The sequence below is a fragment of the Aquarana catesbeiana genome, linkage group LG08, assembly GCF_042186555.1.
Source record: "Aquarana catesbeiana isolate 2022-GZ linkage group LG08, ASM4218655v1, whole genome shotgun sequence".
Classification (NCBI taxonomy): Eukaryota; Metazoa; Chordata; class Amphibia; order Anura; family Ranidae; genus Aquarana; species Aquarana catesbeiana.
In genome coordinates, this window is record NC_133331.1 from 286,022,631 (window position 1) to 286,048,571 (window position 25,941).

At 44.6% G+C, this 25,941-nt stretch overlaps 1 protein-coding gene across 4 annotated transcripts in view; it reads right to left on the minus strand.

Moving 5' to 3' along the window:
- The window catches only part of LOC141106559 (NACHT, LRR and PYD domains-containing protein 3-like), a 392,742-nt gene that overhangs the window by 303,328 nt on the left and 63,473 nt on the right, over positions 1 to 25,941 (minus strand). For 2 of the 4 annotated variants that reach the window (XM_073597418.1, XM_073597416.1), the window contains exons 2-4: positions 5,290 to 5,574; positions 5,012 to 5,050; positions 1,991 to 3,752 (exon numbers count right to left, since the gene is read on the minus strand). In XM_073597418.1, coding sequence (XP_073453519.1) covers positions 1,991 to 3,752; positions 5,012 to 5,050; positions 5,290 to 5,569 — 2,081 coding nt within the window. In that variant the 5' untranslated portion in view covers positions 5,570 to 5,574. Of the gene's footprint in view, positions 1 to 1,990; positions 3,753 to 5,011; positions 5,051 to 5,289; positions 5,575 to 25,941 lie in introns of those variants that run through there. The other 2 variants (XM_073597420.1, XM_073597419.1) reach the window with 2 other exon arrangements.

Here is a 25,941-nt window from a genome sequence, read left to right on the forward strand (position 1 = left end):
TTTTTTTTTTTTTTTTAATTTTTTTTTAAGACTGTAAAAAAAAAAAAACTGTAAAAAAAAAAAAAAAAACGCAAAACGCAAATCGCGGCAAAATCGCGGCAAAAACGCTGCTCAAAAACGTGGCAAGCATGAAAAAAAAAACTCCAAAAACGCTCAAAAGCAACATGCATAGGTGTGAATGGAGCCTGAGGCTCCATTCACACTAGCGCGTTTTTTGATGCATTTTGCAGAAATGCATGGGAATTTTTTAACATGGGTTCCTATGGAACATGTTCACATCAATGCCTTTTTGTTTCTCTACATTTTTGGAAAGGGTCAGGGACTTTTTTTCATGCAAAATGCAGCGTTTTGCATGTAATAGAATTCAATGGACAAGCATCAAAAACGCAAGTGCACCGTTTTTGCAGCGTTTTTGATGCGTTTTTGCCGTTTTTTTTTTTTTTTTTATTTTTTTTTAAGACTGTAAAAAAAAACTGTAAAAAAAAAAAAAACCGCAAAACGCAAATCGCGGCAAAATCGCGGCAAAAACGCCGCAAAAACGCTGCTCAAAAACGTGGCAGGCATGAAAAAAAAAACTCCAAAAACGCTCAAAAGCAACATGCATAGGTGTGAATCCAGCCTAAGGCTCCATTCACACTAGCGTGTTTTTTTATGCATTTTGCATTTTGCAGAAATGCATGGGAATTTTTTAACATGGGTTCCTATGGAACATGTTCACATCAATGCCTTTTTGTACCTCTGCATTTTTGGAAAGCGTCAGGGACTTTTTTCATGCAAAATGCAGCGTTTTGCATGTAAAAGAAATTCAATGGACCAGCATCAAAAACGCAAGTGCAGCGTTTTTGCAGCATTTTTACAGCGTTTTTGCTGCGTTTTTGACACGTTTTGCGTTTTTGGTGTTTTTTTTCTAGACTGTATACAGCAAAACACGGCAAAAATGCCGCAAAAACGCTGCAAAAATGCTGCTCAAAAACGTGGCAAGCATCGCAAAGAACACTGCAGAAACGCTCAAAAGCAACATGCATAGATGTGGATTGAGCCTTAGGCTCGATTCACATCTATGCATGTTGCTTTTGAGCGTTTCTGCAGTTTTTTTTGTAGATGCATGCTGCGTTTTTGAACAGCGTTTTTACAGTGTTTTTTAGCGTTTTGCATTTTTATTTTTTTTACAGTTTTTTTAGACTGTATACGGTCTAAAAAAACCGCCAAAAATGCAAATGCAGCAAAAACGCTGTAAAAATGCTGCAAAAACACTGCACTTGCATTTTTGATGCTGGTCCATTGAATTCTATTACATGCAAAACGCTGCATTTTGCATGAAAAAAAGTCCCTGAAACTTTCCAAAAACGCAGAGGTACAAAAAGGCATTGATGTGAACATGTTCCATAGGAACCCATGTTAAAAAATTCCCATGCATTTCTGCAAAATGCATCAAAAAACGCGCTAGTGTGAATGGAGCCTTCAGGTAGCCTACATCCACAGATCTGTGGTTAGTTCTTCAAGATGTTTGGAACAACCTACCTGACGAGGTCCTTCAAAAACTGTGTGCACAAGCACTGTGGGGACCTTGAAGAATTGATGCTGGTTTGAGGTCAAAGGGTAGTCACACCAAATATTGATTTGATTTTTCTTCTGTTCTCTCACTTTGCATTTGGTAAATTGATAAAAATAAACAATTTATATTTATATTTTTAAAAGCATTCTTACTTTACAGTATTTCTTTACACCTGCCTATAACATTTGCACAGCACAGTATTTCTAAATATCTCAGGAAACCTCATGAACATAGGTTATGTATGCTTGTCACTGCTATAAGACAAGATGTTTTCTTTACTGTGTTTTTTATATAAGTGAATACTCTTTGTTATTTAGTGAATTGTACATTCTTTCTCCCAAAAAATTCAAGAAAATCAGAATAATTAAAAACTGGAACTAAAAATGTAAAATCTTTTGGATTTCAGTAATTTACATATCTTCACCACTGCCTTACCTGAGCTCTTTACATCCGTGTAATAATGAGGATAACATTTGCCGGTGTTTGGGTTCCAATACAAGGTCTGAGAAAGAGAGCGCCTGGAGATTTTCACAAGTCAACAAGCAATAGCACAGCTGTTTAGAACAATTTTTTTTTCTCATCAAACCACCCTTCCATTCATCTATCAATTCTAAATGTGAAGAATAAGAGATGATTCTCCTGATGAAGTCCTTGTCCTGAGTCTCATACAGACATAAAATGGCTTCAATAGAATAGATTGCCGAGGTGTTTCCTGTATGTGAGTCTTTCGAGAGACATTCTCTAATAAGCCATTCTTCCATTGCTTGTCTGGCTGGGAGGGAAATGTTGATGCCTGTGCTCTCAGAAAATGTTTTAACTTCCTTTTCATTGAGCAGCCCGAACAAGAATCGCACAGCTAATGCTAAATGTGGGTGTTCTTCACACATTATTGAGAGTGAATTTCCTTTACAGATCTCTGGGATGGAAGTTCCCTCTCCCAATCCAGTGGTCCCTTCTTCATTTCCAGAACCATCATCCAGCACATAATAGAGAGCAGCAAGGAACTCCTGTACACTCAGATGGATGAAGCTGTAGCAGGTTTGGGTTTCGATGTCCAGGTGAAAGAGGTTTTCATTCAGAAATACAGACTCAATCTCAGACAGAGAAAGTCCATGTCTATTTAGATCTTCCATCTCAAACAAAATTTTCTGGTTCAAAATTCCCTCCTTAGCCAGAGCACACAGTTTCTTTAGGCAGGTGTTTGCTGGCTGCTCCCTACAATGGTACTTTATTAGACCCTTTAAATACAGGAGATATATAGAGGTGGCTGTTTTAGACTGCAATAAGTCCAAGTCCTGTTTTATTTGGGGTTTCAATACAGTGCACACAATCCAACATACAATGGGGACAGTACACATTAGGTACAGAACATCATTGTCTTTTACAAGACTGAGAGCCTTGTCAGCATCAATTTTATTTTTAAAGAAGTTGTGGAAATATTTCACACAATCTTCCTTTGTAAATCCCATGACTTCAACATCACGTGATTTATCAACAAATGAGTAAAGTTTCTCCAGGGCCAGTGGTCTTGTGGTGATGATCAGAGAAGACTCTTTCAGAATCTGTTTCCTAAACAATCTCTGGAGAAGTAAGTCTTTATGTGTTTCTTCAAAAATGTCATGGCAAACCTCAGATTTCTTTTCCAGAGTCCACCTCAATTCATCAAAACCATCAACCATAAAGAGAAGTTTTCTGTGATTAGCAGGATCCTTCAGAATAGACACCAGGTCATCTGAACTCAGTTTGCAGGTTCTGGATAAAAGTCCCACAAGGCTTATGGGTCCAGTGATGGTGTTGAGTTCTCTACAGCTCAGATGAAACACAAAGTCAAACTTGTCTTGGTAAAGATTCCCTGAGGCCCAGTCCAGCATGATCTTCCTGGAGGTCATAGTTTTTCCAATCCCAGCAGGTCCTTGTAGCACCACAATCTTGGGGGTGAAACCATCTTTATCTGGATCAAACAGCGTCTTAATTGTCGTCTGGGAATATTTATCAGATTCTTTCTTCAAGTTCTGTAGATGTCCTTTGCCTGAATTTAATATTTCATGCATCTTTTCTCCCATGATCTGGGGTCCCTTTATTAGTTGTAAATTGGTGTATGTATTTTGTAAGCTAACAGTCTCCCCTCTACGAGCGTTATATTCTTTAATCCACTGAAAATCCTCCTTCATTGAGTCCATGTATTCCATTTTACACTCTACATGATATGAGAGGAAGAAAAATCTTCTATCATTCAGATGGACATGAAATTACATTAAGAAAACATGTAAAAAATTGGTTAAACCAAACAAAGGCGTAACTTTAAACTTGTGGGCCCCGATGCAAAAATTTACCTGGAGCCCCCCTACAACCCGCTGGTTTCACCTCACGCAAAGATACTCCAAGTGGCTAAAGAGTTATTTCAGATCTCTATGTACATATATTTGTTTACAATAAAATCATTATTAGCGGACACAAACACAATATAACTTACAAAATTCCTGCTAAATCTAAAAGATAGAATTGTATTGAGCTAATAAAAAAAGCTCTGTGAGTGAAGGAGGTCTTGAGACTCATTCACATGGGTGCTGTGGCTTGTACAGTAGGAACCTGAATTTTGTTATATTTTGCTGAAGCTGTGTGCAGGCAGCCTATATTATGCTATGGGGATGCAGCAACTCTACAAACACAGCCACAGGTCCTGATTTGACAGATGTGTGGATGCATGTATATGGCCCCAGACACAGACAGTGTGCATCCAAGATGAAGTAAACTCTTATGTATTTAAGATCCTCTGACAGGCAGGGTATTTATGACAGAAGAGACTCTGTTGGTCTCTTCTGTCATAAATGCATCCTTCTGCCTGTGAGAAAAAAAAATGCTCATTCACACTGAACAAGTGAGAGAAACTGTGTGAATAAGCCATTACATTTTTTTCACAATGACTTTTGGGGGGGTTTTGGTGAAATATCAGGGGGTCAAAAGACATGCCTGAAGTCTCACTTTTGAGATAGAGAAAGAGACTAAGGAAAGATTCCCCAGTCACTTCCTCTGCAGCCTTGGCTGTACAGAATGTATGAACAGGAGGAGCTCTGCACAGTATTCCTGTTCATCCATAAACGGAAGCATAGAAAACGTAGTTTTTTATGCTTCAGTTATGAATGAACACCATGGGGTTGATTTACTGAAGGCAAATAGACTGTGCACTTTGCAAAGTGCAGTTGACCTCTGTAAGTGCAGTTGCTCCAGAGTCAAATCAAGAATGGACTGTTATATACAATAAAAACAAAGAAATATTAAAAAAAAGAATTCACTGTCCCAACTAAAACCAGAGATGGCATCAAAATTCATATAACTTTATTACACATACTCATAAAAGAATACATGACTAAAGCTAAAATTTGAGTCTTTAATATGAAAATGTGGTGTAGTAGAATAATCTTGGAAAAACTTTTTTTAAGTGGACATTTTACTGACCTGTTAATCTGTTGCTGGTCGTGCGTGTCCCCAACTGAGCTGCAAAAAACACATTTTATAAGATTACGGTACAGATAAATGGCTGCATGTAGAAAAATGTCTTTTCTTAGGATCAGATCTCAGGTCTGGTAACCTCCCAGAAATTTTATGTACCGCAGTTTGTTCTTCAGGTTAATGGACCTTTTAATTTAATTTCAGAAAAGTTCTCTGCATCCTCCTCATACTGGTAATTATTAGTGAGTGTTTTTATGAAATTGTCGTTATAGACAGGGACTCACCTATTTCTGCTCTCCTTTTCTGGAGGTCATTTGCAGGTCCCAGCAGACTGATCAGGGTCAAGACTTTATCCATGACATCCAGAGCTCCCTCCTTTCCATATGTGTTTATCAGGAGATCCTTTGTGGTGATACAATCTGCATTTTCCAGTTTTCCTTTGGGAATGGGAGGTTTATTTCCATAAGAGAAATCAGACAATTTATTCTTAAATCTCTTGAAGTCACTTCCTTTCAGGTCTTCCAGAGAATATATGATGAGATCTCCGGGGGTTTGCCCATCCATCTGTCCTGTAAAATGATATCCCACCACGAAAAAATTCAGGCCAACTTGAAGTCATGAAATTCACTAGCATAGTTCTATTCTGACCGTTAATTGTTCAATAAAAAACATATGAAAGGGGGGAAACACTACAGGTTTTGCAGATCCAAATAAATAAATATCAAGATATTAGATAATTAGGAAATTGGTCTGTACATTTTTAAGGAATTCTTCTCTCTCAGACAGACAGACAGATAAAATTTGGCTGCAAGCTCAAAAATATAGCATGGCACCACTTGTATGTTGTTGTATTTTAATAAGTGATTAAAAAGGTCTGCACTACCTAAACCAGTGTTTCTAGACATTTTTACCTTTAACCAGTTGCCGACCGCCGCACGACTATATACGTCCTCAGAGCGGCACGGGCAGGCAAAAGGGCTTACAGGTACGTCCTTGCCTGCCCGTGGGTGGGGGGTCCGATAGGCAAATCCTCCCCGGCGATCGGTGGTGAGGGGGAGGCCATCCATTCCTGACCCCCCCTCGCGATCGCTCCTGGCCAATCAAATCATTTCCCTGCCTCTGTATTGTACACAGAGGCAGAGGAAATGATGTCATCTCTCCTCGGCTCTGCATTTTCCGTTCCGGCACCGAGGAGAGAAGACTGTAATGTGAGTGCACAACACACACACAGTAGAACATGCCAGGCACACATTACACCCCCAATCCCCCCCGATTACCCCCCAATCACCCCTCCCCCCTCCCTGTCACACTGACACCAAGCAGGTTTTTTTTTTGTTTTTGTTTTTTTTCTGATTACTGCATGGTGTCAGTTTGTGACAGTTACAGTGTTAGGGCAGTGAGTGTTAGGCCCCCTGTAGGTCTAGGGTACCCCCCTAACCCCCCTAATAAAGTTTTAACCCCTTGATCACCCCCTGTCGCCAGTGTCGCTAAGCGATCATTTTTCTGATCGCTGTATTAGTGTCGCTGGTGATGCTAGTTAGGGACGTAAATATTTAGGTTCGCCGTCAGTGTTTTATAGCAACAGGGACCCCCATATACTATCTAATAAATGTTTTAACCCCTTGATTGCCCCCTAGTTAACCCTTTCACCACTGATCACGGGTGATGCTGGTTAGTTCGTTTATTTTTTATAGTGTCAGGGCACCCGCCGTTTATTATCGAATAAAGGTTTAGCCCCCTGATCGCCCAGCGGTGATATGCGTCGCCCCAGGCAGTGTCAGATTAGCGCCAGTACCGCTAACACCCACGCACGCAGCATACGCCTCCCTTAGTGGTATAGTATCTGAACGGATCAATATCTGATCCGATCAGATCTATACTAGCGTCCCCAGCAGTTTAGGGTTCCCAAAAACGCAGTGTTAGCGGGATCAGCCCAGATACCTGCTAGCACCTGCGTTTTGCCCCTCCGCCCGGCCCAGCCCAGCCCACCCAAGTGCAGTATCGATCCATCACTGTCACTTACAAAACACTAAACACACATAACTGCAGCGTTCGCAGAGTCAGGCCTGATCCCTGCGATTGCTAACAGTTTTTTTGTAGCATTTTGGTGAACTGGCAAGCACAAGCCCCAGGCAGCATCAGGTTAGTGCCAGTACCGCTAAAACTCACGCACGCACAGTGAACTGGAAAGCACCAGTGGCCTAGTACACCCCGGTTGTAGTCAAACCCACACTGCAGTAACACTTGGTGACGTGGCGAGTCCCATAAGTGCAGTTCAAGCTGGTGAGGTGGCAAGCACAAGTAGTGTCCCGCTGCCACCAAGAAGAAGACAAACACAGGCCCGTCGTGCCCATAATGCCCTTCCTGCTGCATTCGCCAAACCTAATTGGGAACTAGGGATGAGCTTCGAGTTCGAGTTGAACTCATGTTCGACTCGAACATTGGCTGTTCGCAAGTTCGCCGAACAGCGAACAATTTGGGGTGTTCGCGGCAAATTCGAATGCCGCGGAACACCCTTTAAAAGTCTATGGGAGAAATCAAAAGTGCTAATTTTAAAGGCTAATATGCAAGTTATTGTCATAAAAAGTGTTTGGGGACCTGGGTCCTGCCCCAGGGGACATGGATCAATGCAAAAAAAAGTTTTAAAAACGGCCATTTTTTCAGGAGCAGTGATTTTAATAATGCTTAAAGTCAAACAATAAAAGTGTAATATCCCTTTAAATTTCGTACCTGGGGGGTGTCTATAGTATGCCTGTAAAGGGGCGCATGTTTCCCGTGTTTAGAACAGTCTGACAGCAAAATGACATTTTGAAGGAAAAAACTCATTTAAAACTACCGCGGCTATTGCATTGCCGACAATACACATAGAAGTTCATTGATAAAAACGGCATGGGAATTCCCCAAAGGGGAACCCCGGCCAAAATTTAAAAAAAAAATGACGTGGGGTTCCCCCTAAATTCCATACCAGACCCTTCAGGTCTGGTATGGATTTTAAGGGGAACCCTGCGCCAAAAAAAAAAAAAAAAAAACGGCGTGGGGTCCCCCCAAAAATCCATACCAGACCCTTATCCGAGCACGCAACCTGGCAGGCCGCAGGAAAAGAGGGGGGGACGAGAGTGTGGCCCCCCCCTCCTGAACCGTACCAGGCCACATGCCCTCAACATTGGGAGGGTGCTTTGGGGTAGCCCCCCAAAACACCTTGTCCCCATGTTGATGAGGACAAGGGCCTCATCCCCACAACCCTGGCCGGTGGTTGTGGGGGTCTGCGGGTGGGGGGCTTATCGGAATCTGGAAGCCCCCTTTAACAAGGGGACCCCCAGATCCCGCCCCCCCCCTGTGTGAAATGGTAAGGGGGTTCTTACCCCTACCATTTCACTAAAAAACTGTCAAAAATGTTAAAAATGACAAGAGACAGTTTTTGACAATTCCTTTATTTAAATGCTTCTTCTTTCTTCTATCTTCCTTCATCTTCTGGTTCTTCTGGTTATTCTGGCTCTTCTGGTTCTTCCTCCGGCGTTCTCGTCCAGCATCTCGTCCGCGGCGTCTTCTATCTTCTTCTCCTCGGGCCGCTCCGCACCCATGGCATGGGGGGGAGGCTCCCGCTCTTCTCTTCATCTTCTTCTCTTCTTCATTTTCTTCTCCGGGCCGCTCCGCAACCCATGCTGGCATGGAGGGAGGCTCCCGCTGTGTGACGGCGCTCCTCGTCTGACAGTTCTTAAATAATGGGGGCAGGGCCACCCGGTGACCCCGCCCCCTCTGATGCACGGGACATGACGGGACTTCCCTGTGGCATTCCCTGTGACGTCACAGGGAAGTCCCGTCAAGTCACCGTGCGTCAGAGGGGGCGGGGTCACCGGGTGGCCCCGCCCCCCCGTTATTTAAGAACTGTCAGACGAGGAGCGCCGTCACACAGCGGGAGCCTCCCTCCATGCCAGCATGGATTGCGGAGCGGCCCGGAGAAGAAAAGAAGAAGAGAAGAGCGGGAGCCTCCCCCCATGCCATGGGTGCGGAGCGGCCCGAGGAGAAGAAGATAGAAGACGCCGCGGACGAGATGCTGGACGAGAACGCCGGAGGAAGAACCAGAAGAGCCAGAAGAACCAGAAGAACCAGAAGATGAAGGAAGATAGAAGAAAGAAGAAGCATTTAAATAAAGGAATTGTCAAAAACTGTCTCTTGTCATTTTTAACATTTTTGACCCTTTTTTTGTGAAATGGTAGGGCTACTTATGTACCCCCTTACCATTTCACACAGGGGGGGGCCGGGATCTGGGGGTCACCTTGTTAAAGGGGGCTTCCAGATTCCGATAAGCCCCCTGCCCGCAGACCCCCACAACCACCGGCCAGGGTTGTGGGGATGAGGCCCTTGTCCCCATCAACATGGGGACAAGGTGTTTTGGGGGGCTACCCCAAAGCACCCTCCCAATGTTGAGGGCATGTGGCCTGGTACGGTTCAGGAGGGAGGGGGGGCCGCACTCTCGTCCCCCCCTCTTTTCCTGCGGCCTGCCAGGTTGCGTGCTCGGATAAGGGTCTGGTATGGATTTTTGAGGGGACCCTACGCCGTTTTTTTTTTTTTTTGGCGTGGGGTTCCCCTTAAATTCAGGTCTGGTATGGAATTTAGGGGGAACCCCACGTCATTTTTTTTTTTAAATTTTGGCTGGGGTTCCCCTTAATATCCATACCAGACCTGAAGGGCCTGGTATGGAATTTAGGAGGACTCCCACGTCATTTTTTTTTTTTAATTTTGGTTCGGGGTTCCCCTTTGGGGAATTCCCATGCCGTTTTTATCAATGAACTTCTATGTGTATTGTCGGCAATGCAATAGCCGCGGTAGTTTTAAATGAGTTTTTTCCTTCAAAATGTCATTTTGCTGTCAGACTGTTCTAAACACGGGAAACATGCGCCCCTTTACAGGAATACTATAGACACCCCCCAGGTACGAAATTTAAAGGGATATTACACTTTTATTGTTTGACTTTAAGCATTATTAAAATCACTGCTCCTGAAAAAATGGCCGTTTTTAAAACTTTTTTTTGCATTGATCCATGTCCCCTGAGGCAGGACCCAGGTCCCCAAACACTTTTTATGACAATAACTTGCATATTAGCCTTTAAAATTAGCACTTTTGATTATTCATGTTCGTGTCCCATAGACTTTAACGGCGTTCGCGTGTTCGAACGAACATTTTTCCTGTTCGCATGTTCTGGTGCGAACCGAACAGGGGGGTGTTCGGCTCATCCCTATTGGGAACCCACCACTTCTGCAGCACCCGTACTTCCCCCATTCACATTCCCAACCAATTGCAGTCGGCTGCATGAGAGGCATTTTCTTTATGTCCTCCCGAGTACCCCTACTCAGCGAACCCCCCCAAAAAAGATGTTGTGTCTGCAGCAAGCGCGGATATAGGCATGACACCCGCTATTATTGTTCCTTCTGTCCTGACAATCCTGGTCTTTGCATTGGTGAATGTTTTGAACGCTACCATGCACTAGTTGAGTATTAGCGTAGGGTACAGCATTGCACAGACTAGGCACACTTTCACAGGGTCTCCCAAAATGCCATCGCATTTTGAGAGACCCGAACCTGGAACCGGTTACAGTTATAAAAGTTACAGTTACAAAAAAAAGTGTAATAAAAAAACACAAACAAAAATATAAAATAAAAAAAATAGTTGTCGTTTTATTATTATTATACAGTATTTATATAGCGCCAACAGTTTACGTAGCGCTTTACAACTTGAGGGTAGACAGTACAAATACAATACAATTTGATACAGTAGGAATCAGGGTTTAGCTCCTTTAGTTTTATTGTTCTCTCTCACACTATTCTCTCTATTGTTCTGCTCTTTTTTACTGTATTCTATTCTGCAATGTTTTATTGTTATTATGTTTTATCATGTTTGCTTTTCAGGTATGCAATTTTTTTATACTTTACCGTTTACTGTGCTTTATTGTTAACCATTTTTTTGTCTTCAGGTACGCCATTCACGACTTTGAGTGGTTATACCAGAATGATGCCTGCAGGTTTAGGTATCATCTTGGTATCATTCTTTTCAGCCAGCGGTTGGCTTTCATGTAAAAGCAATCCTAGCGGCTAATTAGCCTCTAGACTGCTTTTACAAGCAGTGGGAGGGAATGCCCCCCCCCCACCATCTTCCATGTTTTTCTCTGGCTCTCCTGTCTCAACAGGGAACCTGAGAATGCAGCCGGTGATTCAGCCAGCTGACCATAGAGCTGATCAGAGACCAGAGTGGCTCCAAACATCTCTATGGCCTAACAAACCGGGAGCTATGAGCATTTTATGACTTAGATTTTGCCGGATGTAAACAGTGCCATTGGGAAATTGGGGAAGCATTTTATCACACCGATCTTGGTGTGGTCAGATGCTTTGAGGGCAGAGGAGATATCTAGGGTCTAATAGACCCCAATTTTTTCAAAAAAGAGTACCTGTCACTACCTATTGCTATCATAGGGGATATTTACATTCCCTGAGATAACAATAAAAATGATTTAAAAAAAAATGAAAGGAACAGTTTAAAAATAAGATACAAAAGCAAAAAAATAATAAAGAAAAAAAAAAGCACCCCTGTCCCCCCTGCTCTCGCGCTAAGGTGAACGCAAGCGTCGGTCTGGTGTCAAATGTAAACAGCAATTGCACCATGCATGTGAGGTATCACCGCGAAGGTCAGATCGAGGGCAGTAATTTTAGCAGTAGACCTCCTCTGTAAATCTAAAGCGGTAACCTGTAAAGGCTTTTAAAGGCTTTTAAAAATGTATTTATTTTGTTGCCACTGCACGTTTGTGCGCAATTTTAAAGCATGTCATGTTTGGTATCCATGTACTCGGCCTAAGATCATCTTTTTTATTTCATCAAACATTTGGGCAATATAGTGTGTTTTAGTGCATTAAAATTTAAAAAAGTGTGTTTTTTCCCCAAAAAATGTGTTTGAAAAATCGCTGCGCAAATACTGTGTGAAAAAAAAAATGAAACACCCACCATTTTAATTTGTAGGGCATTTGCTTTAAAAAAAATATATATAATGTGTGGGGTTTCAAAGTAATTTTCTTGCAAAAAAAAATAATTTTTTCATGTAATCAAAAAGTGTCAGAAAGGGCTTTGTCTTCAATTGGTTAGAAGAGTGGGTGATGTGTGACATAAGCTTCTAAATGTTGTGCATAAAATGCCACGACAGTTCAAACCCCCCCAAATGACCCCATTTTGGAAAGTAGACACCCCAAGCAATTTGCTGAGAGGCATGTCGAGTCCATGGAATATTTTATATTGTGACACAAGTTGCGGGAAAGAGACAATTTTTTTTTTTTGCACAAAGTTGTCACTAAATGATATATTGCTCAAACATGCCATGGGAATATGTGAAATTACACCCCAAAATACATTCTGTTGCTTCTCCAGAGTATGGGGATACCACATGTGTGAGACTTTTTGGGAGCCTAGCTGCGCACGGGACCCCAAAAACCAAGCACCGCCTTCAGGCTTTCTAAGGGCGTAAATTTTTGATTTCACTCTTCACTGTCTATCACAGTTTCGGAGGCCATGGAATGCCCAGGTGGCAAACCCCCCCCCCAATGACCTCATTTTGGAAAGTAGACACCCCAAGCTATTTGCTGAGCGGTATAGTGAGTATTTTGCAGACCTCACTTTTTGTCAAAGTTTTGAAAATTGAAAAAAGAAAAAAAAAATATTTTTCTTGCCTTTCTTCATTTTCAAAAACAAATGAGAGCTGCAAAATACTCACCATGCCCCTCAGCAAATAGCTTGGGGTGTCTACTTTCCAAAATGGGGTCATTTGGGGGGGTTGTGCCACCTGGGCATTCCATGGCCTCCGAAACCGTGATAGGCAGTGAAGAGTGAAATCAAAAATTTACACCCTTAGAAATCCTGAAGGTGGTGATTGGTTTTCGGGGCCCCGTATGCGGCTAGGCTCCTAAAAAGTCCCACACATGTGGTATCCCCATACTCAGGAGAAGCAGCTAAATGTATTTTGGGGTGCAATTCCACATATGCCCATGGCCTGTGTGAGCAATATATCATTTAGTGACAACTTTTTGTATTTTTTTTTTTTTTTGTCATTATTCAATCACTTGGGACAAAAAAAATGAATATTCAGTGGGCTCAACATGCCTCTCAGCAATTTACTTGGGGTGTCTACTTTCCAAAATGGGGTCATTTATGGGGGTTTTGTACTGCCCTGCCTTTTAGCACCTCAAGAAACGACATAGGCAGTCATAAATTAAAGGCTGTGTAAATTCCAGAAAATGTACCCTAGTTTGTAGGCGCTATAACTTTTGTGCAAACCAATAAATATATACTTATTGACATTTTTTTACCAAAGACATGTGGCCGAATACATTTTGGCCTAAATGTATGACTAAAATTGAGTTTATTGGATTTTTTTTAGAACAAAAAGTAGAAAATATCATTTTTTTTCAAAATTTTCGGTCTTTTTCCGTGTATAGAGCAAAAAATAAAAACGGCAGAGGTGATCAAATACCATCAAAAGAAAGCTCTATTTGTGGGAAGAAAAGGATGCAAATGTCATTTGGGTACAGCATTGCATGACCGCGCAATTAGCAGTTAAAGCGACGCAGTGCCAAATTGTAAAAAGTGCTCTGGTCAGGAAGGGGGTAAATCCTTCCGGGGCTGAAGTGGTGAAGGAACCCCTGGCAAAAAAGTTTTAGATCTCAAGGAACCCCTGAAATAATGTTCAGATCTACAGCTCATGGAACATTGGTATGATCAGCCAGCTGTTGATAATAACAACAATTATTTTTAGGAATAGCATTAAATAAAATAATAAATATTAAAATGTACCTACAGTATTTAGTGTTAAACTTGTGCTTTCTTTTTTTTGTTGAGATGGTCCATTCAAATTTAGATAAACTGTGTGTGTGGGGGGGGTAGCAGGGCAGGTTACAGGGGCTCAAGAGGGCACACTACATGAGGGGGAAGCAGGGCACATTACATGAGAGCAGAGTACATTACATGAGGGGAGGGCACATTACATGAGAGCAAAGTACATTATGTGAGAGAAGGTCACATTTTGTGGGAGTGGGCCACATTACATGAGGGTAGGGTGCATTACATGGAGGCAGGGCACATTACATGGGATCAGGGCACATTTTGTGGGAGAAGGGTACATTACATGAGGCCAGGGTACATTATGTGGGAACAGGCCACATTACATGGGAGCAGGGCACATTATATGGGAGCAGGGTACATTACATGGGAGCAGGGAACATCACATGGGAGCAGGGAACATTAAGTGGGAGCAGGGTAGATAATGTGAGAGCAGGGCACATTACATGGAGGCAGGACACATTACATGGGAGTAGGGCACATTACATGGAGGCAGGACACATTACATGGTAGCAGGGCACATCACATGGGAGCAGGGCACATTACATGGAGGCATAGCACATTTCATGGGAGCGGGGCACATTACATGGAGGCATAGCACATTTCATGGGAGCGGGGCACATTTTGTTGAGGCAGGGCACATTACATGGGGCAAAGGACAGAGCACAGGGCATATTACGTGGAAGCAGGGCACATTTTGTGGGAGCAGGGCACATTACGTTGATGCAGGGCACATTTTTTGGGAGCAGGGCACATTACATGGAGGCAGGGCACATTATGTGAGAGCAGGGCACATTATGTGGGAATAGAACACATTACAAGGGACAGAGCACAGGCAACATTACGTGGAAGCAGGGCACATTTTGTGGGACCAGGGCACATTATGTGGGAGAAGGCTACAATACATGAGGCCAGGGCACGTGGGAGCAGGGCACATTACATGGGGCAAGGGACAGGGCACATTTCATGGAAGCAGGGCACATTTTGTGGAAGCAGGGCATATTTTGTCAGAGCAGGGCACATTACATGAAGGCAGGGCACATTATGTGGGAGCAGGACACATTATGTGGGAGTAGGACACATTATGTGGGAGAAGGCTACAATACATGAGGCCAGGGCACATTATGTGGGAGCAGGGCACATTACATGGGGCAAGGGACAGAGCACAGGGCACATTACATGGAAGCAGGGCACATTATGTGGGAGAAGGCCACAGTACATGAGAGCAGGCCACATTATATGGGAGCATTATAGGGGTACATTACATGGAGGCAGAGCACATTAGGTGGGAGCAGGGCACATTACGTTGAAGCAGGGCACATTACATGGAGGCAGGGCACATTATGTGAGAACAGGGCATATTATGTGGGAGCAGGACACATTACGTGGGAGCAGGGCATATTATGTGGGAGCAGGGCACATTACATGGGGGTAGGGCACATTATATGGGAGCAGGGTACATTACGTGAGGCCAGGGCACATTACATGTGAGCAGGGAACATAACGTGTGAGCAGGGCACATTACATGGGATCAGGGCACATTACATGGGAACAGGGTACATTACATGGGAGTAGGGGGCATCACATGGGAGCAGGGCACATTAAGTGGGAGAAGGGTACATTACATGAACGCAGGGTAGATTACGTGAGAGCAGGGCAAATTACCTGGGAGCAGGGCACATTGCATGGAGGCAGGGCACATTACGTGGGAGCAGGGCACATTACATGGAGGCAGGACACATTACATGGTAGCAGGGCACATTACATGGGAGCAGGGCACATTACATGGAGGCAGGACATATTACATGGTAGCAGGGCACATTACATGGGTGTGGGGCACATTACATGAAGGCATAGCGCATTTCATGGGAGTGGGGCACATTACATGGAGGCAGGACACATTACATGGGAGTGGGGCACATTTTGTTGGAGCAGGGCACATAACATGGAGGCAGGGCACATTATGTGGGAGCAGGGCACATTACATGGGGCAAGGGACAGAGCACAGTGCAAATTACATGGAAGCAGGGCACATTATGTGAGAGCAGGGCACATTATGTGGGAGCAGGACACATTACATGGGGCAAGGGACAGGACACATTATGTGGAAGCATGGCATATTACATAAAGGCAGGACACATTATGTGAGAGCAGGGCACATTATGTGGGAGCAGGACACATTACATGGGAGCACATGGGAGCAGGGCACATTATGTGGTAGCAGGGCACATTACATGGAGGCAGGGCACATTATGTGGGAGAAGGGCACATTATGTGGGAGCAGGGCACATTATATGGGAGCAGGACACATTACGTGGGAGCAGGACACATTATGTGGGAGCAGGACACATTATGTGGGAACAAGGCACATTATGTGGGAGCAGGGCACATTATGTGGGACAAGGGACATAGCACAGGGCACATTACATTGGACAGAGCACATTACATGAGACAGGGCACATTGCATGGGACAGGACCTATTGCCACGGGACAGAACACATTACATGGAGGCAGGGCACATTACATGGGACAGAGCACATTACATGGGACAGAGCACATTGCATGGGACAGGACCTATTGCATGGGACAGGACCTATTACATATGACAGAATACATTACATGGGACTGGGCACATTGCATGGGACAGAGCACATTTGCATGGGACAGGACACTAGGGAGGGGCTCGATGTTCGAGTCAAACGTACATTTGACTCGAACATCAGCTCTTCAGTTGTTCATAGAATAAATGAACATATGGGGCACTCGCAGCAAGTTGCAGTGCATTGACGACTACTGATTGGCCAAACCATGCACCTGACCTGCATGCTTTGGCCAATCACAGCGTTATGTGCTGTGACAGCCATGATTGGTGCCTTTGGCCAATCATGGCTCAGGGGGTAAGTCCACACCCCACACTATATAAGGCTACTGCTTACACAACCGCCGTATATAGTGAATGAATGGAGATTAGGCAGGTAGTTAGTGTAGTGTGCAATCAGTCAGTGTAGTATATATATATATATATATATATATATATATATATATTACAGTTCAGAGTATATAGTGCAGTTAGTGTGGTATATATAATACAATTCAGAGTACCGTATATACTCGAGTATAAGTCGTTCCGAGTATAAGTCGAGGCCCTAATTTACCACAAAAAAATGGGAAAAACTCATTGACCCGAGTATAAGACGAGGGTGAGAAATGCACAGCTACTGTAAGTGGAAAAGAGGGTCAACAATGCCCATTTGCAGCATCACTGTGCTCATTTGCATGCCTCACTGTGCCCATTTGCAGCCATAGGTCCCCTGAACTTCAAACTCGGTAGTTAAGGGTTCCTAGATGCCCCCTAGCTGCAGCCAAAATTTGGGGTCTCTGAACCCAAAGGGTCCCGAAATGACATTGCTGCAGATGGACACAGTTGAGCGACTTTGGGGCCCCGTATCTCTAGGCCACTTAGTGCTAAGAACCCCAAATTTGGTGTGCAAACCCAGTGGAACTTGCACCATAAAATTTGCAAAGCTGGAGTTTCTAGCACTAAGTGGCCCCGAGATACAGGGCCCCAAAAATCAGTTCAGAAAATGTCAAGCACTTTTCTGCAGCAGAGAATGACATTTTCTGAACCGGTTTTGGGGCCCCGTATCTCAGGGCCACTTGGTGCTAGGATCCCCAGCTTTGGATATGTTATGGTACCAGTTCCACTGGGTTTGCACTCCAACTTTGGGGTTCCTAGCACCAAGTGGCCCTGAGATACGGGGCCCCAAAGTTGGTTCGCAAAATGAATTTTTTTGCTGCAGAAAAGTGTTTGACTCGAGTATAAGTCGAGGGGGGCACTTTCAGCACAAAAAAATGTGCTGAAAAATTCGACTTATACTCGAGTATATACGGTATATAGTGCAGTCCATGTAGTGTATATATAATACAGTTCAGAGTATATAGTGCAGTCAGTGTGGTATATATAATATAGTGAATGAATGGAGATTAGGCAGGTAGTTATTGTAGTGTGCAATCAGTCAGTGTAGTGTATATATATATATAATACAGTTCAGAGTATATAATTCAGACAGTGTGGTATATATAATATAGGGGATGAATGAAGATTAGGCAGGTAGTTAGTGTAGTGTGCAGTCAGTCAGTGTAGTGTATATATATATATAATACAGTTCAGAGTATATAGTGCAGTTAGTGTAGTATATATATATATATATTTAATACAGTTCAGAGTATATAGTGCAGTCAGTGTGGCATATATAATACAGTTCAGAGTATATAGTGCAGTCCGTGTAGTATACAGTGTCTCACAAAAGTGAGTACACCCCTCACATTTTTGTAAATATTTTATTATATCTTTTCATGTGAAAACACTGTAGAAATGACACTTTGCTGCAATGTAAAGTAGTGAGCGTACAGCGTGTATAACAATGTAAATTTGCTGTCCCCTCAAAATAACTCAACACACAGGTGTTAATCTCTAAACTGCTGGCAACAAAAGTGAGTACACTCCTAAGTGAAAATGTCCAAATTGGGCACAATTAGCCATTTTCCCTCCCCGCTGCCATGGGACTCATTAGTGTTACAAGGTCTCAGCTGTGAATGGGGAGCAGGTGTGTTAAATTTGGCATTATCGCTCTCACTCTCTCATACTGGTCACTGGAAGTTCAACATGGCACCTCATGGCAAAGAACTCTCTGAGGATCTGAAAAAAAGAATTGTTGTTCTACATAAAGATGGCCTAGGCTATAAGAAGATTGCCAAGACCCTGAAACTGAGCTTCAGCACGGTGGCCAATGGCCAAGACCATACAATGGTTTAACAGGACAGCTTCCACTCAGAACAGGCCTCGCCATGATCGACCAAAGGAGTTGAGTGCACGTGCTCAGTGTCCTATCCAGAGGTTGTCTTTGGGAAATAGACGTATGAGTGCTGTCAGCATTGCTGCAGAGGTTGAAGGGGTGGGGGGGTCAGTCTGTCAATGCTCAGACTATACGCCATGCACTGCATCAAATTGGTCTGCATGGGTGTCGTCCCAGAAGGAAGCCTCTTCTGTAGATGATGCACAAAAAAGCCCGCAAACAGTTTTCTAAAGACAAGCAGACTAAGGACATGGATTACTGATACCATGTCCTGTGGTCTGATGAGACCAAGATAAACGTATTTGGTTCAGATGGTGTCAAACCCGTGTGTTGGCAACCAGGTGAGGAGTACTAAGACAAGTGTGTCTTGCCTACAGTCAAGCATGGTGGTGGGAGTCAGGGCCAGATTAAGAGCAACATGGGCCTGGTGCTAAGGATTTTGGTGGGCCTTTTTATGAAAATAAATAAAATGAAAACGCAAACAATTTTTTGTTGAATTAAATTAAAGAGAGAGAGTGTGAGAGAGTGGTTGAGAGAGAGAGAGAGGGAGGGGGGGTGATAGCGAGATAGGGGGCTGAAAAAGAGGGGATGAGAGGGAGGGGAAAAGAGAGAGAAAGGCATTGAATGAGAGAGATGGGGACAAGAGAGAGGAGGTGAGAAAAAGGGGAATAGAGAGAGGGTGAAAGAGAGAGAAGGTGGTAGGAAAGAGGGGGTTGAAGGGGGCAAGAGAGAGAGAATGGGGGATGAAGGGGGTGAGAGAGAGAACAGGGTGAAAGAGAGGGGATGAGAGAGAGAGAGGGGGTGAAAGAGAGAGAGAGCGGGGGCGGGAGTGAGGGGGTGAGTCTGTGGGGGGCACAGCATAGTACATTACACGGGGGGGAATAGCACAGTACATTACATGGTTGGCACTACACATTACATGGTGGATACATGGATACAGCACATTTAATGGTGGGCGAAGCACAGCACATTACATAGCGGGCACAGCACATTACACTGTTGGCCCTGCCCAGTACAGCACATTACAAGGTAGGCACAGTACATTATATGGTGGGCACAGCACATGACATGGTTGGTACTGCACAACACAGCACATTGCATGGTGGGCACAACACAGCACATGCACACGATGGGCACAGGACCTTATATGGTGGGCACAGCACATGACATGGCAGGCACAGCTGAGCACATTACATGGTGGGCATTGCACATTACAAGTGGGCACTGCACATTATATGGTGGGCACAGCATATTATATGGTGGGTACTGCACATGGCATGGTGGGCACTGCACAGCACATGACAAGGTGGGCACTGCATGACACCACATGATATGGTGGGCACTGCATGACACAGCACAGTACATTACATTGTGAGCACAGCACATTAATTGGTGGACACCGCACATGACATGGTGAGCCCTGCATAGCGCATTCCACTGTGGGTACTGCACGGCACATGCCATGGTGGACAATGTACAGCACATTACATGCAGGGTACAGCACATTACATGGTAAGCACTGCATGGCGCAGCACATGACATGGTGGGCACAACACAGCACAACAGGGTGGGCACTGCACAGTAATTTACATGGTGGGCACTGCACATGACACGGTTGGCACTGCATGGCACAGCACATTACATGGTGAGTACAGCGCATTACATGGTGGGCACTGCATGGCACAGCACATAACGTGGTGGGCACAGCGCATTACATGGTGGGCACTGAATGGCACAACACATTACATGGTGGGCACTGCATGGCATAGCACATTTCATGGTGGGCAATGCAACTGCACATTACATGTTAGGAACTGCACATGACATGGTGGGCACTGCTGAACAGCCCAGCACATTGCACAGTGGGCACAACACACTACATGCTGGGCACAACACATGGCAGGGTGGGCACAGCACATGACATGGTGGGCACTGCATGGCACATCACATTACATGGTGGGCACTGTACATTACTTGGTGGGATCACTGCATGGCACAGCACATTACATGGTGGGCACTGTACATTACATGGTGGGCACTGCACATTACATGGTGGGCACTGCAATGTACAGCACATGACATGGTGGGCACTGCAATGTACAGCACATTACATGGTGGGCACTGCAATGTACAGCACATGACATGGTGGGCACTGCACAATACATGGGGGGCACTGCAATGCACAGCACATGACATAGTGGGCACAGCACGTTACATGGGGGCACTGCAATGCACAGCACATGACATAGTGGGCACAGCACATTACATGGGGCCACTGCAATGCACATGACATGGCATAGTGGGCACAGCACATTACATGGGGGCACTTCAATGCACATGATATGGTGGGCACAGCACATTACATGACATGGTGGGCACTGCACATTATATGGGGGGCACTGCAATGCACATGACATGGTGGGCACAGCACATTACATGGGGTGCACTGCAATGCACATGACATGACATGGTGGGCACAGCACATTACATGGGGCACTGCAATGCACATGACATGGTGGGCCCAGCACATTACATGGGGGCACTGCAATGCACATGACATGGTGGGCCCAGCACATTACATGGGGGCACTGCAATGCACATGACATGGTGGGCCCAGCACATTACATGGGGTGCACTGCAATGCACATGACATGACATGGTGGGCACAGCACATTACATGGGGGCACTGCAATGCACATGACATGGTGGGCCCAGCACATTACATGGGGGGCACTGCATTGCACATGACATGGTGGGCACAGCACATTACATGGGGGCACTGCAATGCACATGAAATGGTGGGCACAGCACATTACATGGGGGCACTGCAATGCACATGACATGGTGGGCACAGCACATTACATGGGGGCACTGCAATGCACATGACATGGTGGGCACAGCACATTACATGGGGTGTACTGCAATGCACATGAAATGGTGGGCACAGCACATTACATGGGGTGTACTGCAATGCACATGAAATGGTGGGCACAGCACATTACATGGGGTGTACTGCAATGCACATGAAATGGTGGGCACTGGGCACAAAAGAGCACATTACATGGGGGGAAGCAGCAGTCTGTCCCCTAGCACAATAAAACACCTCCCTAACAAATGTACTAACCTTATCATAACAGCATGTAAGATGTCCTTCCTCCCGGGCTCCTGCTGGTTAGGAGAACATCAGCGCCCCTCCCCCAGACAGCTCCCAGACACAGAGGATCTGCGTGAGTGTAACAGATCCTGTGATAGGAGTCAGGCATTGGCAGAGAGACTGCACTGCACTGACACTTGTCTCCTCCATGTGTGCACAGAGGGCTCCTCTTCCTTCAGGAAGGCACACAGGAATTGATAAGCCACTGCCATGGGCCTATATTGAGGGAGGGGCCTGGAGCTGCAGCTCCACCAGCCCCTATGTTAATCCGGCCCTGGTGGGAGTATCATGGTCTGGGGCTGCATGAGTGCTGCCGGCACTGAGGAGCTATAGTTCATTGACAGAACCATGAATGTCAACATGTACTGTGACAAAATGAAGCAGAGCATGATTCCCTCCCTTCAGAGACTGGGCCGCAGGGCAGTATTCCAACATGATAATGACAAAAAACAAACCTCCAAGACGACCACTGCCTTTCTAAAGAAGCTGAGGGACTGTCCAAACATGTCTCCAGACCTAAACCCTATTGAGCATCTGTGGGGCATCCTCAAACAGAAGGTGAAGGAGCGCAAGGTCTATAACATTCACCAGTCCCATGATGTCGTCATGGAGGAGGGGAAGAGGACTCCAGTGGCAACCTGTAAAGCTCCGGTGAACTCCATGCCCAAGGGGGTTAAGTTAGTGCTGGAAAATAATGGTGGCCACACAAAATATTGACACTTTGGGCCCTATTCGGACATTTTCACTCATGGGTGTATTCACTTTTGTTGCCAGCGGTTTAGACATTAATAGCTGTGTGCTGAGTTATGTTGAGGGGGCAGCAAATTTACACTGTTATACAAGCTGTACACTCACTACTTTTTTTTGTTGTCACATGAAAAGATATAATAAAATATTTACAAAAATGTGAGGGGTGTACTCACTTTTGTGAGATACTGTATATAATATAGTTCAGAGTATATAGTGCAGTCAGTGTATTATATAGGATACAGTTCAGAGCATATAGTAAAGCCTGTATAGTATATATAATACAGTTCTGAGTATATAGTGAAGCCTGTATAGTATATATAATACAGTTCTGAGTATATAGTGTAGTCTGTATAGTATATATAATACATTTCTGAGTATATAGTGTATTCTGTATAGTATATATAATACATTTCTGAGTATATAGTGTAGTCTGTATAGTATATATAATACAGTTCATTACCACACTAAAAAAGGGGCGTACAGTCCCTGCCTGCAAAAGGCATTTGCTAAGGCCTGGCTGAGCCAGTGTCAGACCTAACCATTCGGTGCTAGCTGTGCCTGGGAGCTTAAGCAAGTAGAGTGCTTGTTATGTCTCCAGGAGACCTTTCTCTCTCGAGGTTCAGAAAAGAGAAACCATTTTGTCATTTAATTTGTTACTGCATTGTTAAGCTATAAATTATGTTTGTTCCAGGTTAGCTGTACGCATGCACCACCTACTGGCCAAACATTAATATCATTTGTAATAATACCTTTAACCTTTAAAGGATGTGACATAAAATCATCACATCCTCTTTAGTCAGGAAGTGAATTTCCCTAGGGATCTGCATTTTCAAGATTATCCCAACTGCCTAGATGTAATCTCTTCCCATCTATGGCATCGGAGGTAAGCAATCTTCCCCTTCCTCCTCCACAGGCTATTAGGAAAAAGCAGATAGTCATTTCAGTTGTTATTTATATGATGTTTACTATTGTATGGTAATGATATATTATTCTTGGTATTTTCAGTTTTACCGCATATAACGTGTGTCATTCACACTTGTATTAAAATCTGCAACGTGCCAATAAAGACACAGACAAGAAACAGCAGTCTATTATTGTGTGCGCAGAAAAAGGTTATCTGCCTGGATAGCTACCCATAGACTCCGGGAGTACGGGGGGGCGAGGCCTGGACAGTAAAACTCCATCCAGGAACACTACAGTGCAGAAGGGGAAGAGGTTTGGCCACATGGAAGAGCTACAGTCTGCAAATGATTATACAGCCACTTTCATACAGCCAAGCAGCATACAGATACTGCAGCCCTACATGCTTACTGCTCCCACATCCTCACTCAAAACCAGATCACGAGTTTACGGTTCCAGCAAGTCGGTGACAGCCAGTGTTGCAACCACCATCGCCCGTGGGAAAGCCGAAGCAGCAAAGACGCAAGCTACCTTTGCCGGACAAGAAATGCAGTTGAAGTTAGAAAAGGCCTCGCTAGAAGCCAAGCAAGCGCAAGATAGGGCCTCGCTAGAAGCCAAGCGGTCGCAAGACAAGGCCTCGTTAGAAGCCAAGCAAGCGCAAGATAAGGCCTTACTAGAAGCCTCCATAAAGCTTGAACAAACACGTCTGGATGTTGCATTAGAGAAGCTCACTACAGGGGAAGCTGCAACTGCCATAGCTGAAGCAGAAGCCCTGGAAGCAGCCGTGAGCCTCAGTGGTGAACACAGCAATGTTCTTGGCTCTGAACAAGGAGAGCCGAATCCCTCGCAACGCACTTCTGATTACTTGCACCAACACTTCAAATCAACCTACGATACCTATCCTCTACAGGGAATAGACGGTTTTCTAGGAGAAACAGACCAAACACTGCAGGTAACAGAGCATGAGAGCAACCAAACTCCTCAGAGCTGCAAGCAGCAGAACTCTCACCAGCACGTTACAGATCAAGCCTACGTCTCTGCACCCACGACCCTCAACCTCCAAACCAGCATCAGAATAATCCTTCTACTACATCAAGGTACGAGACAAGAGGACCTAAAGCAGAAACTTCTGACAGGTATGGTCGCACACCACACTCCCACTACAGTAGTGAATCGCCAACATGTTCTAACACCAACCAAGTTATAACAGACTTTGCCAAGTTCTTCATCAGACGAGATTTAATCACAAAAGACTTGTAAAGTTTAACGATTGGCCAGAAAATTACAAAGCCTGGCGATCGTCCTTTCAAAATACAATAAAAGGTCTAGACCTGTCTCACTCTGACGAAATAGACCTCTTAGTCCAATGGCTTGGGAAAGACTCTGCTGAACATGCCAATAGAATCAGGAACATTAACATAAAACAACCAGAGACTGGTCTTAAAAAGATTTGGAGCAGATTAGAAGAGTGCTATGGCTCGACAGAGACTATAGAGCATGCACTTTTTAAAAGGATTGAGGACTTTCCCAGAATACCTAGCAAGGGTTATCACAAACTATGAGAATTAGCTGACTTGCTAGAGGAACTACTTCTTGCTAAAGAGGAGGGAGACCTGCCGGGTCTCCCCTCCCTGGATGCGGCCAGAGGGATCAAACCTTTAATTCTGAAGCTTCCTTACGACCTACAACAAAGATGGGTCACATATGGTTCTAAACATAAGGAAAGGTTCCAGGTACCATTTCCACCATTCAACGTTTTCGTAGACTTTGTTTCAAAGCAAGCTAAGTTCTTGAATGATCCCAGCTTTGACTTTATACTGCCATCAGCCATGCCCCCTAGCTTCAAACAGCATAGGATGCCAGTGACAGTGAACAAGTCTCATGTCTCTCCTACAGATTTTTCCTATAGCTCTTGCAACAGTGTTCACCCAGAGGACAAACTCGGAGACCCTAGCAAGCAGTGCCCTCTACACAAGAAGCCGCACCCTCTACCAAAATGCAGGACCTTCAGGGAGAAGTCTCTAGAAGATTGCAAAGCCTTCCTAAGAGAGAACCGCATATGCTTCAGGTGCTGTTCATCCACATCACACTTTGCCAAGGACTGCAAGGTTAGTGTATCATGCACAGAGTGTGACAACACAGACCACAACTCAGCACTTCATCCAGGCCCTGCTCCTTGGACCGCCCAGTGAGCTGGCGATACCAACGAGCATGGCAGGGAGCAAGAGAACACTGGTTCAAACATCTCAGTGGTTACCTCACAGTGTACTGAGGTATGCAAAGATCCTGCAGGCGGTAGGTCTTGTTCAAAGATCTGTCTTATTAGAGCTTATCCAATGGGTCACAGAAACAAAGCTGTCAAGATGTATGCACTCTTAGATGACCAAAGCAACCACTCTATGG